This window comes from Perca flavescens, chromosome 7 (assembly GCF_004354835.1).
Source record: "Perca flavescens isolate YP-PL-M2 chromosome 7, PFLA_1.0, whole genome shotgun sequence".
Classification (NCBI taxonomy): Eukaryota; Metazoa; Chordata; class Actinopteri; order Perciformes; family Percidae; genus Perca; species Perca flavescens.
In genome coordinates, this window is record NC_041337.1 from 36,964,279 (window position 1) to 36,981,513 (window position 17,235).

General features: G+C 43.7%; 1 protein-coding gene across 3 annotated transcripts in view; it reads right to left on the reverse strand.

Annotated features, from left to right (window-relative positions):
* Positions 1-561: 561 nt before the first annotated feature.
* The window catches only part of slc35a2 (solute carrier family 35 member 2), a 32,360-nt gene continuing 15,686 nt past the window's right edge, over positions 562-17,235 (reverse strand). For 2 of the 3 annotated variants that reach the window (XM_028583149.1, XM_028583150.1), the window contains exons 3-6: positions 16,870-17,021; positions 14,826-14,948; positions 11,413-12,011; positions 562-650 (exon numbers count right to left, since the gene is read on the reverse strand). In XM_028583149.1, the coding sequence (XP_028438950.1) occupies positions 599-650; positions 11,413-12,011; positions 14,826-14,948; positions 16,870-17,021 (926 nt within the window). In that variant the 3' untranslated portion in view covers positions 562-598. Of the gene's footprint in view, positions 651-11,393; positions 12,012-14,825; positions 14,949-16,869; positions 17,022-17,235 lie in introns of those variants that run through there. The other variant, XM_028583151.1, reaches the window with a different exon arrangement.

Sequence of the window (17,235 nt, forward strand, 5' to 3'; positions counted from 1 at the left end):
TCGGTTTTGGTGCTTTTTGTCAGGCCATTTTCTCAACACTACTTTTTCTTTTCCGCACACATTTCTTCCCACGTGTTTAGTTGGAAAAGAAACTATTTGCGTAGATAGCCAGTCGCATAAAAACTGACTTCAGACAAGAAGAATCGTCTCTCGTTGGCCCGACCGAACGAGAAATTAAACCAACCTTAACTTTGAACCCCGATTGGATAATTGGAATAACAATCACTCGTTTCATTCCTCACAAAAACCTGCCGCGAGGAAAAACATTATCGGCCTCGACTGGCGTGGCCCGGGCTGCACGGTGAAATCATCCAATCAGACGGCGGGAAAGCCCCACAACAGACAGACATATTCTCAACGCTGGGCTTCTCCTCGTTTCAGTCAGTTAGTAAAGTGAAGAGTTTTAAGGCAGAGAGGGCGAGACAGGAAACGGACCGACAGACGGGTCAGGGTTTCTGAGACGCTGCAGCTCCTCCTCCTCCTCCTCCTCCTCCTCCTCCTCCTCCTCCTCCTCCTCCTCCTCCTCCTCCTCCCTCCTTCCTCCTTCCTCCTTCCTCCTTCCTCCCTCCTCCTCCTCGTCCCGTTGGGCTTTGAGCGGTTAGTCTGGCATGCGGACGGCGAGCGGGAGAGACGCTACGCCTTCCTTCGCTCTGAGGGAAGGAAGGGAAAGCAGAGGTTAGTGTCCAGAGAGGGAAAGAGCTAAAAGAGTTCAAACTAGGGCTGGGTACCGAAAACCTACGTTCCTACGCAACCGGTATGCTAGCTAAAATCGGTATCGGCCTAGAAAGTTGTAATCGGTGCATCTCTAGTCATCATTTTCACTTCTTAATCTAGAAAAAAAGAACAGTTAATATTCGCAGTTAACAAATTAACTTAGTTAACTCTCGTGTTGTCGTCCCGTCCCCCGTGACCTTTTTCTTCATAGGATAAATAAAGGTATTCCCACCATACATTGGTGCATAAAAGTGTATCTGAATGCAGGATATTACGGTACAGATCCATATGTCCGACACAATTGAAGCATGGTGTCTAGGGCTGCTCCCTCTTAGTGGATTAGTCGACTAATCGGTCGTTTTGGTCTTAGTCAACTTGATCTCTGTAGTCCATTAGTCATGTCTGATGCTTTTCTTCATGCTGAATGACTTAATTTCCAAGAAACGTACGAGCACATCTCTGGTAAACACAAGAATTAAAGTGGTGCTTTTAGCATGACTCTTAACGGTGGGTTTCCACACAGCGAAATTTCGCTTCGCTCTCATTGAGGTTGAATGGAGACGAAATTCGCCCTGACTGGGCGAGATGAGCGCGAATCGCCGAGGGGAGCGAAATAAAGTTGACGAAAGTTTAACTTTATTCAAATGAGGACCACTCGAGAACCAATCAGGTCCGTGTGTTTGTGTTGGAGGCGGGAGTTACAAAAAAAGTATCAGTATCATGAACATTTTGATGTGATTAAAATGTTTCTACACGAACATCGGTACTTCTATCAACACAAATTGTGTTTTATATGACACACAAACTTAGTTAGGGCACATACACACCACTAAATAGATCACTGAATATGTTAGTTTAAACACTCAAACTTTTCAGCTAGCCGACAGGCTAATCGCTAGCATGTTCGGACATTGGATTTCATTGTAGCCTAGCCAGGTAGCTAGCTAGCTAGCCAGGCTACTTGTGCATTTGTTTGATTACATGTTTTGTTGGCGAACATTGACGCTTTTAGCAACACGGATTGTTGCTTAAATGTCACAAACTTAAACAGGGCAAACACACACCACCAAATAGACCACTGGAGATAGTTTAAACACTCAAAATGATTCAGCTAGCCGACAGGTCACCCGCTAGCATGTTCGGACATTGCATTTCATTGTAAACATAGCGAGGCAGCTAGGCTACATAGCCAGTTTACCAGAGCATTTATGAGCTAACATTTTACCGATGGTTTGCTGCTGTGTATTTTTACCGCCCTGTCTTCTGACAGCCCGGGACATTTATAAACATGTTGCGCGCAGTCTTGCGTGTTGTTTTCGCGACCATGCCCCCGAGGCAAACTCTCGCTGGCCGAAATTCGCGAGGTGTTTCGCTGTGTGGAACCCTACCTTTAGCGGAGAAACTCAGATTTACAGATCTGTCGATTAAATCAACTCATCGATTAGCCGGTACAGTTGAGGGAGTGTTAGTCGACTAAAAAGTTCTTCAATCGAGCGCAGCTCTACACTATGGAACCGGTTCCTACGCAACCGGTAGGAATCAGACCCAAAATTTTGGTTCCTTATTTTCGGTTCCACATATGGCGCTTTTCCATCACATGGTACCTGCTCGACTCTACTCGCCTTTTTGGGGTTTTCCGTTCTGATAAGAAGTCCCTGGTACCTGCTCACAGGTACTTTATTTAGTACCACCTCCGTCGAGTTTCCAAGCTGAGCTGAGGCGATACTAAAAAGGTGACGTGAAAACCTGCAGACTGGTGATTGGGCGGAGAGAATCGTCACTAATCACTGCATCATCGTTGCTATAGCGACAAAATTGCCATTTTTAAGTAGTTTAGCAAGCTGTGTTTTTTTTTTGCTGCATCCCAGCTTCTTTAAAAAACTAAATGTGTCTTCTGGCAACAACAACAACACACACACACACCTTCCACGTTCTCTGTGTGTGTGTGTGTGTGTCATTAGGTCACGGCAGTTCACCGCGGCGCCGCTATGACAACCAGCCATGCTGAGGCCGTACTAAAATCTGCAACGGAAAACGGATGTACGGTGTGTAGAGGCGAGGCGAGCAGGTATGTAATGGAAAAACGCCATTAATGTGTCGACTAGAGCCCGACCAGTAAAGGATTTATAAGGCCAATATCAATGCAAATATTTGGAGATTAAAAAAATCTGATATTCCGATATATCGGCCGATATTTAAATACAGAAACGCGTAACAAAACAGATTTCCCTAACATTAGTTAGTTGTAGTTTTTCATGAGTCCTCACTAAAATAATATAATGCAGCTTAAAAAATAACCTTGTTTGTTTTATTGTCTCAATAGAACATCAAAATATATTAAAGTTCTGATGAATAAAACTTATAAAAATGCAAACTTAAGATATGAAACTTAAAGGGTTAAAACACGAGTGTATCCAACAGGGAGGTTGTAGAGTACTGTGTGTGTGTCTGTGTGTGTTTGTGTGTGTGTTGTAGAGTACTGTGTGTGTGTGTGTCTGTGTGTGTTTGTGTGTGTGTTGTAGAGCACCGTGTGTGTGTGTGTGTTGTAGAGCGCTGTGTGTGTGCGTTTGTGTGCATTTGTGTGTGTTTGTCTGTGTGTGTGTTGTAGAGCACCGTGTGTGTGTGTGTGTGTGTGTGTGTGTGTGTGTTGTAGAGTACTGTGTGTGTGTGTGTCTGTGTGTGTTTGTGTGTGTTGTAGAGCACCGTGTGTGTGTGTGTGTGTGTGTGTGTTGTAGAGCGCTGTGTGTGTGTGTGCATTTGTGTGTGTTTGTCTGTGTGTGTTTGTCTGTGTGTGTGTGTGTGTGTGTGTGTGTGTGTGTGTGTGTGTGTGTGTGTGTGTGTGTGTGTGTGTGTGTGTGTGTGTGTGTGTGTGTGTTGTAGAGCGCCCTCTGGTGGACGGACTATGCAAAGCCAACACTCAGAAGATGGTTGATTTTTTAAAATATTAATTTATCGGCCATTATAAATGCAGATACAGATAGTTTGGAAAATGCCAAATATCGGCCGTTATAAACGCAGATATCAACCGCCGATATTATCGGCAGTTATATCGGAGGCGAGGAGGTGTTTGTGTTTTGAGTAGAGTTGCAAAATTCAGGGAATTTTCAAAGTTGGAAACTTTCCATGGGAATTAATGGGAATAAATTGGATATTTTCAATATTGCTTGTTATAATACTGTTAGTCTGTAACAAGGAACTTAAATGTAGTTGAGAAACATTTATCTTGCAGCATAGTCTTGGTTAAAACAACCTAATTTAGTTTAACAACTTCAGGTGAATGTTCTCACTATATTCATCAATGACATGCACGCAGTAATCAGCATAGGTCACTACATACTGGCCAACATTTAGTTTTTAAAATACAAGAGGTTTTTTGGTTTGGGGGGGTAATACATAAGCCATTGCTATTATTAACCTATGTGTGTTAATTGTATAGCCCACTAACCATAGTAAATCCAAAAAAATGTCACTATACCCCAGCTAAACTTCCCATGGAAAACAATGTTAAAAAAAAAAAAAACAGTTAATTCCCATGAAAGTTTCCAAATTGGAATGTTTCCAAAATTCCCCTGCTAAACTGTCCATGGAAAGTTTCCGGAGATTTCCGCTCCTCTGCCTCTCCTTAAAGTAGTTTATTAGGGGTCCAAGCCCAAGGGGGCAAGGGAACCACGCAACGCAGTTCCCATCTCCAGCGGAGCTGTGGAACCCTATTGTTTTTCTAAAAGTTTATTTTTATTAGTGCGGTCAAATCGATTAAAAAAATGTAATCGAATGTGATTAATTAATCGAAATTAAATCTCATACATAATTAATGGTGCCTGAACCGATTACTTTTTAAGAAAGTAAAAAAAATAAAAGAAAAAAGAAGGGTACTAAACAACAGTCGGTGACATTAAAGAAGGGCTTGTTTATTGCTAAGGCCATATGGTCAAAATTAAATGATTTGATAATAATCTATAACAATAACTTATTTCACTAGTAAATTGCTGTTGAACGACAAAAACATCCACCAAATGGTAGAAGGACATTTACAATAACTTCAAATGCACCACGAGGCTGTAGTTTACCAGTTTCATTGAAGGCACCGTCTGTGTTGTCTTTCCGACGGCAGCTGCAGATTATTAGCCTAGAAATCTAGACGCAGCCTAGTGGCAGCTGGCTGGTCAGGCTAGCAGACTGTTACATACCGGCGTTGAATCCTCTACAGTAAAACACAGTCACACTTTACACCGTTTAGCGTTAGCTGTTAGCATTTTAACAGTGTTTAATCCAGCTACTAGCTAGCGGTAGGCTAACGTTAGCTGCTGTCGAGTATAGTGTTAACTAGCGTCATGTGCAGCGGTGTTTGTGTTGCCTGTATCGTCCGTCTCAGAGCATCAGAGAGAAGAGCAGACACATCAGGGCACCAGATTTCCGTAGCCAGGGTTGGCAGGAAGAAGTAACGAGTAGCTAAATGTTCCAATCAATGATCCAGGCAGCTCATCCTCGTCTCCCTCCTTCATCTTACACTCGAATTGTGGCTAGAAAGGCTCCGGGTCAAACGCCAGTATGGAATGGATTAATCTGCGTTCTTTTGACAGCCCTAATTTTACATTATTCTTTTCCGTCTAAAACTCCGACTGCAGCCTAAACCGTACATGGTGGTGTGGGGAGACCTCAGGCACAAAAATGTACCCACTTCCACCACTAGGTGGCGCTATAGCAGAAAAAACTTTGGCCCTATAACTCCCACACCGTACACCAGACATTCAAAATACATACATCTACGCGTTCCCTGGACTCAACTGAATCACGTGATATAGGCCACGCCCATTTCCGACTAGAATTTTAAGCGTGAAAAATCGTGATTTATCAAAAACCTACTTTTTCGAACTCCTCCTAGATCGTGCTACCGATCTGCACAAAACTTGGACCGTAGCATCTCCAGACTGACTAAAAGGAATTTGTATATTATAAAAATTGTGCATATAACGCACAAACTAATTTGTGTAGCTAACTATGAAAACACCAACTTTGCCATATCTTGGCCAAAATGAAAGCTATCAATGCCAAACTTTAGAGTCTTCTTTGCCATGACCCTCTGAAGGTCCCTCCTGCGTTTTACGAGCATTGGTCAATAGGGGGCGCTACAAGTACAAAAACTTTATATCTCATTTACGGCTCATCCCATTTACACAAATTTAATCTTTCATTTCATCTCGGGCCAATCCTGAGGCCAACCTTAGAATGGGGTACTGAGGGGTCAAAGTGGGCATGGCCTATGGGACCCAAGGTGTCCCAACTCTAGATTCACCACTTACACTAATGTGTAACTGTAACTGTAAATTTACAGGGTAGATAGATAACGTACTGGTAGTTAGCATCTCCAGATGGCCCTGACCAAAAGTTGTACAAAGAATTTTGCTATGTTAAAGTTTTTGCATTTGACGACCAAACAAATTTTCATAGCTAGCTACCACACAAATACCATATCTCGCCCAAATGAAAGGTTATCAGCAAATAACTTGAGAACATCGTTCAACATCTCACTACAATGCTGTGTACCAAATTCGGGGAAGATCGGCCTTAAGGGGGCGCTATAAGCAACGTTTATTTGTTTTGGCCAATAACTCAATGCATTTCAATGGGAAATTTGTAATTTCAATATCTCTGCCACAGTAAAAGCAATCCACACGAAACTTGTGATGCTAGTACGGCATGCCGCTCCGAGGCTCTCTACCAAATTTGGCGAAGATTGCCCATCAGGGGGCGCTATAATCAACGTAGACGAGTTTTGGCCCTTTTACTCAACGTTAATGACATATTTGCAATGGGAATGTACCACAGACCTTGCAGCTCACACTTCTCAATATTTACTGATGTTTACCTCCTATGTTCCGTTTTGTTACGCGTGCTCCCCTGGTTTTCTACAATAAACAAACTTCTTAACCGACCTGACAAAGTATCTACAACCTTCAGAGTGGACAAATGTAAACCTTTTCTCCCACTTTTTCAACCAAAAATCAACACCATTCATAGGCGCCGATACCGTGCAATTAAACATTGCAGTTGGTTCTAAGTGGAGAGTCTGTCATAGTGTGATTGGTTATGTTGGTGTCATTGATTTTTAATTTCCCACGAAGCTGATTGCAGTTTCGTGCCAGTTAAACTTCTCATCTCAAATCCTATCTGTATTTGTGAGAAGTGGCTCTGTCCTGACTACTTTATGGCTAAATTATCGAGTTAATAGGCGCGTTTGTTTGCATCGGACACTGTCCATTTCCTAAGGTTCTGAAATGCAAACAATTTGACTACTTTTTTATTAAAGGGTTTGAGCCTGTGTGCGCCCACGGACGAAAAACAAATCTTCGCCTATGACACCATTTACAACAACCTGACCACCTCCCCTGCTCCTTCAACCACCACACCTGCCTGTTCTGGGGCATTCATTGATCATGTTTCACAAAGAGTTTAACCTGAGCCACACCCACAACAAAGATAGAAATCATATCACATCCATACAGAGATAGTAGTATACAGCTGTTATACATCATATCACATCCATACAGGGATAGTAGTATACAGCTGTTATACATCATATCACATCCATACAGAGATAGTAGTATACAGCTGTTATACATCATATCACATCTATACAGGGATAGTAGTATACAGCTGTTATACATCATATCACCATACAGAGATACTGTAGTAGTATACAGCTGTTATACATCATATCACATCCATACAGGGATAGTAGTATACAGCTGTTATACATCATATCACATCCATACAGAGATAGTAGTATACAGCTGTTATACATCATATCACATCCATACAGGGATAGTAGTATACAGCTGTTATACATCATATCACATCCATACAGAGATAGTAGTATACAGCTGTTATACATCATATCACATCCATACAGAGATGGTATTATACAGCTGTTGAATCATATCGCATTTTTTCAAATATGCCGCATAAATTGCAGATTTCAGCGCAAAATATGCGGGGCTTGCATGATTTCATAATCCCCGCATTTTCATTGCTCAAAAAGTCCCGTAATATATCTCAGCAGAAAGTTGAAAAATGTTGCGTTTACTTCACACAAGAGCAGCCATTTTCCCCTGTTGCCATGGGAACGTTACGAAGTGACGTAATTACGTGATGTGGACATCATCAAAAATCAGGATGTTGGGAAAAAATAAAAAAAAAAAAAAAAAAAAAAAAATCACATTTTTTCCTCTTTTTCATCAAACTGCAGTTTTTGCAAGTTCCCGCAATTTCATCGCATGAAATTGCATAAATATCACATATAGCATATTCCATTGCATTTTTTTAAGAAAACGTGCCGCATAATCAAGGATTTTTGCCCCCGCAACAATCACAAGAAAACTCCACATTTTTCTGGAAGGACTGTCTCTATTAGGAGACTGTAGAGAGGGAGGTGAGGGCCCAGCGGTGGGAGGGAGGGAGTTAGGGTTGGTTATCGTACCAGTGCTAAAAACAGCGCCTTGACAAAGCCTGTCACTCTTATTACATAATTGTCAAATTTCTTTTAATGTTATTGCTGTTTTCTTTGTTTAACTGCAATTAATTTCTACATTATCTAATGGTCCTAAAGGGTTACTCGCCTTTAACCGTAGTTACCTTTAAAGCGCATGACTGTTGATGGTAATCGTTGATTTTGTATAGATGTGCTAAATTTGAATTATTATCAGGGATGCACCGAATCCAGGATTCAGCTTCTGATTCGGCTGAATATTTTGTTTTCCTTTTTGATTCAAGTCCAGCTACATGTTCAATCTGTTCAATGCTGATTGGTCCGGTGGTGGCGAGGACCCTAAACTACACACAACATGGCCGCTGTTACAACATCTGGTCTGAAACATCTGAAAGAATACGAGTTGTGCACGAATAATATAAAACTGTTAACCTGACTCCACCAGATGGATCGCTTTGCATCTGCTCGGCATATCCATCTGGGAACTTTCCGTTGGAGAACTTTTGGGAAGGGGAGAAAATCCTGGTTAGCTGATTGGATAAACCATCTATCACCACCTATAGTTGGTGATAGACGGGCCAAATCAACCAATCAGATCAAACTCTTGCCGAAACCAGTCGGGAGAAGAGCAGAAACATCTTTTCCTCCGAGAAAAGCCTGTAGAGCTTTTTTTTGCTCTTCTTCCAATGAAGGAATACTTTCTAATTCTGATAAAACTCGCTGCGATAGCTACGCTCATCTCCTCCGTGGAAGCCGCCACGTTGTTCGGACTGAACAGTCAGACTAAGGAGGGAGGGTGGGAAGAAGGGAGGGAGGGAAGAGTCTGCATGGGTTCAGAAGAAGTTCAGGAGGTTTGGAGAAAGTGAGAGAAAAGGGAGGAGGGTGTTTGGAGAAGATGAGTCAGGAGGGAGCAGCTGAACCTCAGGGATTCTTGTAGGGCTGGGCGAAATAGGGGAAAGTCAAATATACCGATATTGTGACATATTTACACAATGAGATAGATAAATAATCATCAGTAATGTGGATATAATGACTAAGTGGGTAAAGGTGAATAATAGAACAGTTACAACAGTCTGGTAAGTTCAGAAAATGACATCACTCTACTGTAATGCAGCCTTTAAAACCAGGACAAGACACTTATGTCTAGGGCTGTCAACGAATATTCTAAATTCGAATATATATTCGATTAGTTTTAAAAAAAACGAATTTCGAAGGTGAAAATTAATATTCGAATAAAAAAAATAAAAAATAAAAATAAAGTGGAAAAAAAACAATCGCGGTAGCAGAGGCTGTCTGGCTGTCTGCGTTGCTAACGCGCCTGAATCATGAGATCTCCGTGACTATTTCTACCTGCGCTGGTGGTGGCGACACTAGCTGCAGTCTTCTCCTGAACAGAGGTGGCGCTGATGAGCAAAAGGCTACCGACGCTGCTCTTTCTACGGACTAGAAGAAGAAGAAAAAGGTAAACAACGGCAGAACTGGCAGCAGCGTTGCCGTCAATGCTTCGATGTGAATCAGTGAGCTACTTTGTCGGATCGAGCCTTTCATTCACCATAACAGAGCTCCTCTTAACCCGGTGAGTTTACCGGAGAGACCTGCAGTCGCTCTGAGAGTCCTGGCATCACGTAGTCGGCGAACTCATTCAGGCTTCCTGTTTACGCTTTGTCGCGCGCCGCTGAAAAAAATTTGCCTCCTTGGATGTATGCGCAACCAGATGTTCGAATAGTTCGAATATTCGTTGTTATTTTAGAGGGAATATTCGAACGTCATTTTTGAGCAATTTTGACAGCCCTACTTATGTCGGATCACGATATTAGGACATCCAAAATCTAAGACGATATCTAGTCTCATATCACGATATCGATATAATATCGATATATTGCCCAGCCCTAGATTCTTTAGTTGTGTGACCTCTGACCCCGCTGAGAGCAGACAGGAAGTGAGCGTCAGGAGACGGAGAGAGACGGAGAGAGACGCTGGGTTTCCACTAGCATCGGGCATCGAGTCCTTTTAACACATTAACATATTTATTTTATTCCGAAATGTTGGACAGTTTTTCCCGATGCTTTTTCCTGATGTTGGGCGCATTTAAATCAGGCAGCGTTTTCTGGGACTTTGGGATTGTGTCACCACAACATGACGCCGACAGCGTTCACGTTAATAATAATAATAATAATAATAATAATTTGTTGTTGGCGTTGATAGGTTTCCATCTGGCCAATCAAAAACTGTTCGGTAAGCTTTCTACTCCAGTCACACACTTTGCCACTTGAAAAGTTGTGTTTACTTTAGTTCAAATAGCCTTGTATTGCTAGAAACTAGCTCGTTGTCATTGCTACAATGTTAATGTTACTAACAAATGTATATAAAAACTCAGCGGGGATACCAACAGCCTCGGCAGCCTTCTGCTAAGCTAGCTGTTAGCATCCCTGTAGTCACACAGAGACGGATCATAAAGTACAGCTATAGAGGAAAACCACAACCTTTACATTTACTGGTGATTTTAAATAAAGCAGGTGTGTGTCTGAGAGAGAGAGAGAGAGAGAGAGAGACAGACAGAGAGAGAGACAGACAGAGAGAGAGACAGAGAGACAGGCAGACAGAGAGAGAGAGAGACAGAGAGACAGACAGACAGACAGACAGAGAGAGGCAGACAGAGAGAGAGAGACAGACAGACAGACAGAGAGAGAGAGAAAGACAGGCAGGCAGGCAGACAGAGAGAGAGAGACAGGCAGGCAGGCAGACAGAGAGAGAGAGAGAGAGAGACACACAGGCAGGCAGACAGACAGAGAGAGAGAGAGAGACAGGCAGGCAGGCAGGCAGACAGAGAGAGAGACAGGCAGGCAGACAGACAGACAGAGAGACAGACAGGCAGGCAGACAGACAAACAGAGAGAGAGACAGATAGGCAGGCAGACAGAGAGAGAGAGAGACAGGCAGGCAGACAGAGAGAGAGAGAGAGAGACAGGCAGGCAGGCAGACAGACAGACAGAGAGAGAGAGAGACAGGAAGGCAGACAGACTGAGAGAGAGAGAGACAGGCAGGCCGACAGAGAGAGAGAGAGAGAGAGAGACAGGAAGGCAGACAGACCGAGAGAGAGAGACAGGCAGACAGAGAGAGAGAGAGAGAGAGACAGGAAGGCAGACAGACCGAGAGAGAGAGACAGGCAGACAGACAGACAGAGAGAGATGGAGTCACTTCACCAGCACTGACTTTGGCAGGAAGGCTTCCATCTCGGTGCCGACGTCCTTCCGCAAAGACGCCAAGGAAGCCGCCACGCCGCCGGCCTTGGCGTTCAGTGCCGCCGCGGCGCCGCCGCCGGTGGTTTTGGGCAGGCTGTACATGTAGACGGCGCCGATGACCAGCCCGGCGCCGGCGGTGAACAGCAGGTCCACGTGGAAGCCGAACAGGTACACGGACGTCACCGTGGAGACGATGATGGAGAAGGAGGTGGCGAAGCCCTTCAGGATGTTGTCGGCGTACTTCACCACCACGGCGACCAGCAGCCCGCCGAACGCCTGGTTAAAGATCACGCACCACACCGCGCCCGTGTAGCCGAACAGGAAGCCGCGCTCGGCGATGGCCGCGCCGTCGTTCCACCACAGTCCCAGCATGCCGAGCGCGGTGCCGAACACGCCGAGCTGCACGTTCCTCACCCAGACGGACGCCGAGCTGCCCTTCAGGATCTTCTCGAAGTACACGCCGGCGAAGCCCGACGACAGGCAGCTGATCACCACGGCAACCAGGCCCACGGTGTAGTTCTGGTTGGAGGAGCCCGACACCGAGGCCTCCTTCTTCCCCTCCTGCTCCACCTGAGGGAGGGAGGCAGGGAGGGAGAGACAGAGAGAGAGAGACAGAGAGAGAGAGAGAGAGGGAGACAGGCAGACAGACAGACAGAGAGAGAGAGAGAGAGAGAGAGAGAGAGAGAGAGAGGAGAGGGGGAGAGAGAGGGAGCACTTCATTCATCGGTAGCGCTGGGGGAAGAAACACTCAAATAGTTTGTATCTGGTGTGTTTTTTTTAAAATTTGTTTTACCAGTGATTGACCTAAATATTCTCTCTCTCTTTATCTCTCTCTCTCTGCCTGTATCTCTCTCTCTCTCTGCCTGTCTCTCTCTCGCTCTCTCTCTGCCTGTCTCTCTCTCGCTCTCTCTCTCTCTCTCTCTCTCTCTCTCTCTGCCTGTATCTCTCTCGCTCTCTCTCTCTGCCTGTATCTCTCTCGCTCTCTCTCTCTGCCTGTATCTCTCTCGCTCTGTCTCCCTCTCTGTCTCTCTCTGCCTGTCTCCCTCTCTGTCTGTCTCTCTGCAGTCAGTGTGAAGCAGACGCCGTTGTTCCAGGTCGACTCCATCATATCTGTTTCCAGCAAAGCAGAAACAAAGTGCAGTAAATCCATGTTCTGTTCTTCTTTACAGAAGAAATAAACGTCAGACTGACATGTGATACAAAAAAAGCTGTTTTTTTAGAAAGGTCTCCCGAAATATTGTCTCTAGAAAGTGTTTTACTCCACTTTTGTTTCTGTTAAAGAGGGAAAAGAAAATTGCAAGCGGCGCCCACTATCGTGAATGAACTGAATCGGAACAAAAGCACATCATTTATAATAATACTGAATAGTCTTATCTTACACGCAGCGCAAAGCCCGGCTCAAGTGTCTCTGCTAGTTTAAGACCGACCCAGTTGTCAGTTTCCCGTCCAGCGCCCACATCGTTTAAACAGCAAATGCACCTCATCTGTGGCCCGCGGTCTTACAGGGAGGTGTGTTCAGGTGCATTCTGGGTGTGCTGGTCTTACAGGGAGGTGTGTTCAGGTGCATTCTGGGCGTGCTGGTCTTACAGGGAGGTGTGTTCAGGTGCATTCTGGGCGTGCTGGTCTTACAGGGAGGTGTGTTCAGGTGCATTCTGGGAGTATTGCCATCTCGAAGCAGCGGGAAGAGATGGCACCATTGACCAACAATAACCTGGTCTAAAGTCAATAACGCAGCATTTCATTGTTATTTTAACAGAGCATTAGTAAAATGCTCCTAGGCTCGTGCACAGCAGCACACACACATGCAGAAGATTACAAATAAAAATATTACGGTGCAAATCCTCCATCATAACAGCAATGCTCCAAGGTCCAAACGCGCCTGGCTTTTTAAAGGGAATGGGAGATGATCTCTGATTGGTTGATTGCATGTTACAAAACACACCTCTGATTAATGAAGACACTAAGAACAACCCTTTAGGACCAGGCGCCCGGTTAAAATAGGGCTCTTTAAGTGGAAGCTACTTTTTTTCCCCCTTATGTGCAACCTATTTATGAAAAAGACCATCGCTTTGAGCAGACTGCTGATTGGCTGTTAGTCATACAGTCTCTCACTCTCTCTCCCTTTCAGCTGTAGCTAGCTCTACCTTCTAGTAACGTTGGACACAGTGGTCTCGAGGTGAGAGAGAAAAGGCATTAATGTGGAACGCTACCACACTTTCCTTTCTCCCCTCATCGGACTAAGTTTGTCGACACTACTCTGTGCGTGCATCAATAAGTCAGTCTGATGTCCTGTAGGTACGGGACGATGTCATGCAGGATTTATGTATGAACGTTAGCAACAGTAGGCTAATTCACCAGGGTGCTATTTTATGTGTGAGCTCATATTGCGCATCTGTTCATGTGCGCTGCAAGTTTTATGTTTCCGTTTATTAAAAGCGTTATTCAGTGCAAACCTAACGGAGAATGTAGTTTAATCTCAGTAATGATGGTACGTTAGGTTATTACTGTCGCTCTGTTGAAGGCAAACGTCCCACTGTACTGTCGCTACGCAGATCAGGACATCTGATTGAGTCTAGGCTTTATGGCGCCGTAGTTAAGTGAAAGTAGGTCAAGAATTAAAATACTGGCCCTACCAGCAGGGCAGTATTTACACAGGGCAATTAAATGTACAGTACAGGCCAAAAGTTTGGACACACCTTCTCATTCAATAAGTTTCCTTTTTATTTTCATGACTATTTACATTGTAGATTCTCACTGAAGGCATCAAAACTATGAATGAACACATATGGAATTATGTACTTAACGAAAAAGTGTGAAATTCTTCAAAGTAGCAACCCTTTGCTTTTTTTGATAACTCTGCAAACCCTTGGTGTTCTCTCAATGAGCTTCATGAGGTAGTCACCTGAAATGGTTTTACCTTCACAGGTGTGCTTTGTCAGGGTTAATTAGTGGAATTATTTCCCTTATTAATAAAAAAGCAAAGGGTGGCTACTTTGAAGAATCTAAAATATAAGACATGTTTTCAGTTATTTCACACTTTTTTGTTAAGTACATAATTCCATATGTGTTCATTCATAGTTTTGATGCCTTCAGTGAGAATCTACAATGTAAATAGTCATGAAAATAAAAAGGAAACGCATTGAATGAGAAGGTGTGTCCAAACACACCTTCTCATTCAATAAGTTTCCTTTTTATTTTATGTCTGATCGTTTATATGTTAACTTTTTTACCATAATAGTAGAAAAAATATTTATGTTAAGACATATAAGATATAGTAAAATAAAAAGTGTGTGTTTTACTATAAATATCATCAACTGCGAATTTAGGGGACATTGTCCAACCCTATCGTGCAGCCCCTGATTTAAGCTAAGTGAGAGGACCGACCTGTACGATGGCGACTCCGGCAAACAGCAGCACCAGAGAAACCCACTGAACTCTGGACAGAGACTTCCTCAGCATCAGCACGCTGAACAGAGCCGTGGTCAGGATCTTCAGCTGGTACGTCACCTAACGGGCAGAGAGAGAGAGAGAGACAGACAGAGAGACAGACACACAGACAGAGAGAGGCAGACAGACAGAGAGACAGACAGTTAGAGAGAGAGAGAGACACACACACACACACAGAGAGACGCTCCAAACACTTGCGTTCACACTCAAACCTTCATTTATTTGTTGTTAGAAAATTATGTTTTCTTTTTTTCTGTTAAAGGTCCCACGGCATGAAAATGTCACTTCATGAGTTTCTTTTTAACATTAATATGAGTTCCCCCAGCCTGCCTATGGCCCCCCCAGTGGCTAGAAATGGTGATAGGTGTAAACAGAGCCCTGGGTATCCTGCTCTGCCTTTGAGAAAATGAAAGCTCAGATGGACCAATCAGGAATCTTCTCCTTATGAGGTCATAAGGAGCAAGGTTACCTCCCCTTTCTCTGCTTTGCCCACCCAGAGAATTTGCCCCCCCCCATGAGAGAGAGAGAGAGAGACATCATGGCTTTCAAACGAGCAAAGTGGCAGTTGGTCAAGACCACACCTCCACCCTCCACCAGATACAGTATTAGGGGACCACTAAGGTCTATATAAAAGAGACTTCAGATACAGTATTAGGGGACCACTAAGGTCTATATAAAGAGACTTCAGATACAGTATTAGAGGACCACTAAGGTCTATATAAAAGAGACTTCAGATACAGTATTAGGGACCACTAAGGTCTATATAAAAGAGACTACAGATACAGTATTAGGGACCACTAAGGTCTATATAAAAGAGACTTCAGATACAGTATTAGAGGACCACTAAGGTCTATATAAAAGAGACTTCAGATACAGTATTAGGGACCACTAAGGTCTATATAAAAGAGACTTCAGATACAGTATTAGAGGACCACTAAGGTCTATATAAAAGAGACTTCAGATACAGTATTAGGGGACCACTAAGGTCTATATAAAAGAGACTTCAGATACAGTATTAGGGGACCACTAAGGTCTATATAAAAGAGACTTCAGATACAGTATTAGGGGACCACTAAGGTCTATATAAAAGAGACTTCAGATACAGTATTAGGGGTAGAGATGTTCCGATACCGATACCGGTATGGGCTCCGATACTGCCTAAAACGCTGGTATCGGGAAGTACTGGAGTTTATGCACCGATCCGATACCACGTAATAAAGCCCTAAAGAAAATCTGCATTAAAGTAGTTTATTTATGTTCTTTTTTCGTTATAACTGACTGTCAAACTGGAGAATAAAGACAGTTGTACGGTATTCATTGTTTGTGTTTGTTTATGTTTCACAAAGAATTTAACCTGAGCCAGACCGACAACAAAGATAGAAATAATATCACATCCATACAGAGATAGTAGTATACAGCTGTTAAAACATAATGAAATATATGACACTCTGGTATCGGATCGGTACTCGGTATCGGCCGATACGCAAGTTCAGGTATCGGAATCGGTATCGGGAAGCAAAAAATGGTATCGGGCCATCTCTAATTAGGGGACCACTAAGGTCTATATAAAAGAGACTTCAGATACAGTATTAGGGGACCACTAAGGTCTATATAAAAGAGACTTCAGATACAGTATTAGGGGACCACTAAGGTCTATATAAAAGAGACTTCAGATACAGTATTAGGGGACCACTAAGGTCTATATAAAAGAGACTTCAGATACAGTATTAGGAGACCACTAAGGTCTATATAAAAGAGACTTCAGATACAGTATTAGGGGACCACTAAGGTCTATATAAAAGAGACTTCAGATACAGTATTAGGGGACCACTAAGGTCTATATAAAAGAGACTTTTTCAATATTGACCGAAATAATCGTGATCATGTTTTTTTCCATAATCGAGCAGCCCTAGGCTGGTGGTATGTAAGACCTGTGCTTGATATATTTGGTACGTCTAACGTGGCGTGCGGCCGGTCTGACCTGGAAGGTGGCGGCCGGCAGGTTGGAGATGGCGATGTACTGCAGGTTGTTCTGCAGCGTGTAGATGAGAGAAGGAACGGCAAGTTTCAGAGTGTCTTTATACTGGAACACTATGGAGTCCACCAGGAACAGCACCGTCTGCTTCACGTTGACTATAGAGAGACAGACAGGCAGGTAGAGAGTCAGACAGACAGGCAGGCAGGAAGGTAGGGAGACAGGAAGGCAGGTAGAGAAAGAGACAGACAGGCAGGTGGAGAGACAGAGGGGCAGACAGAGAGACAGGCAGAGAAACAGACAGGCAGGTAGACAGGCAGACAGGTAGACAAGCAGGCAGGTAGAGAGAGACAGGCGGACAGACAGGTAGAG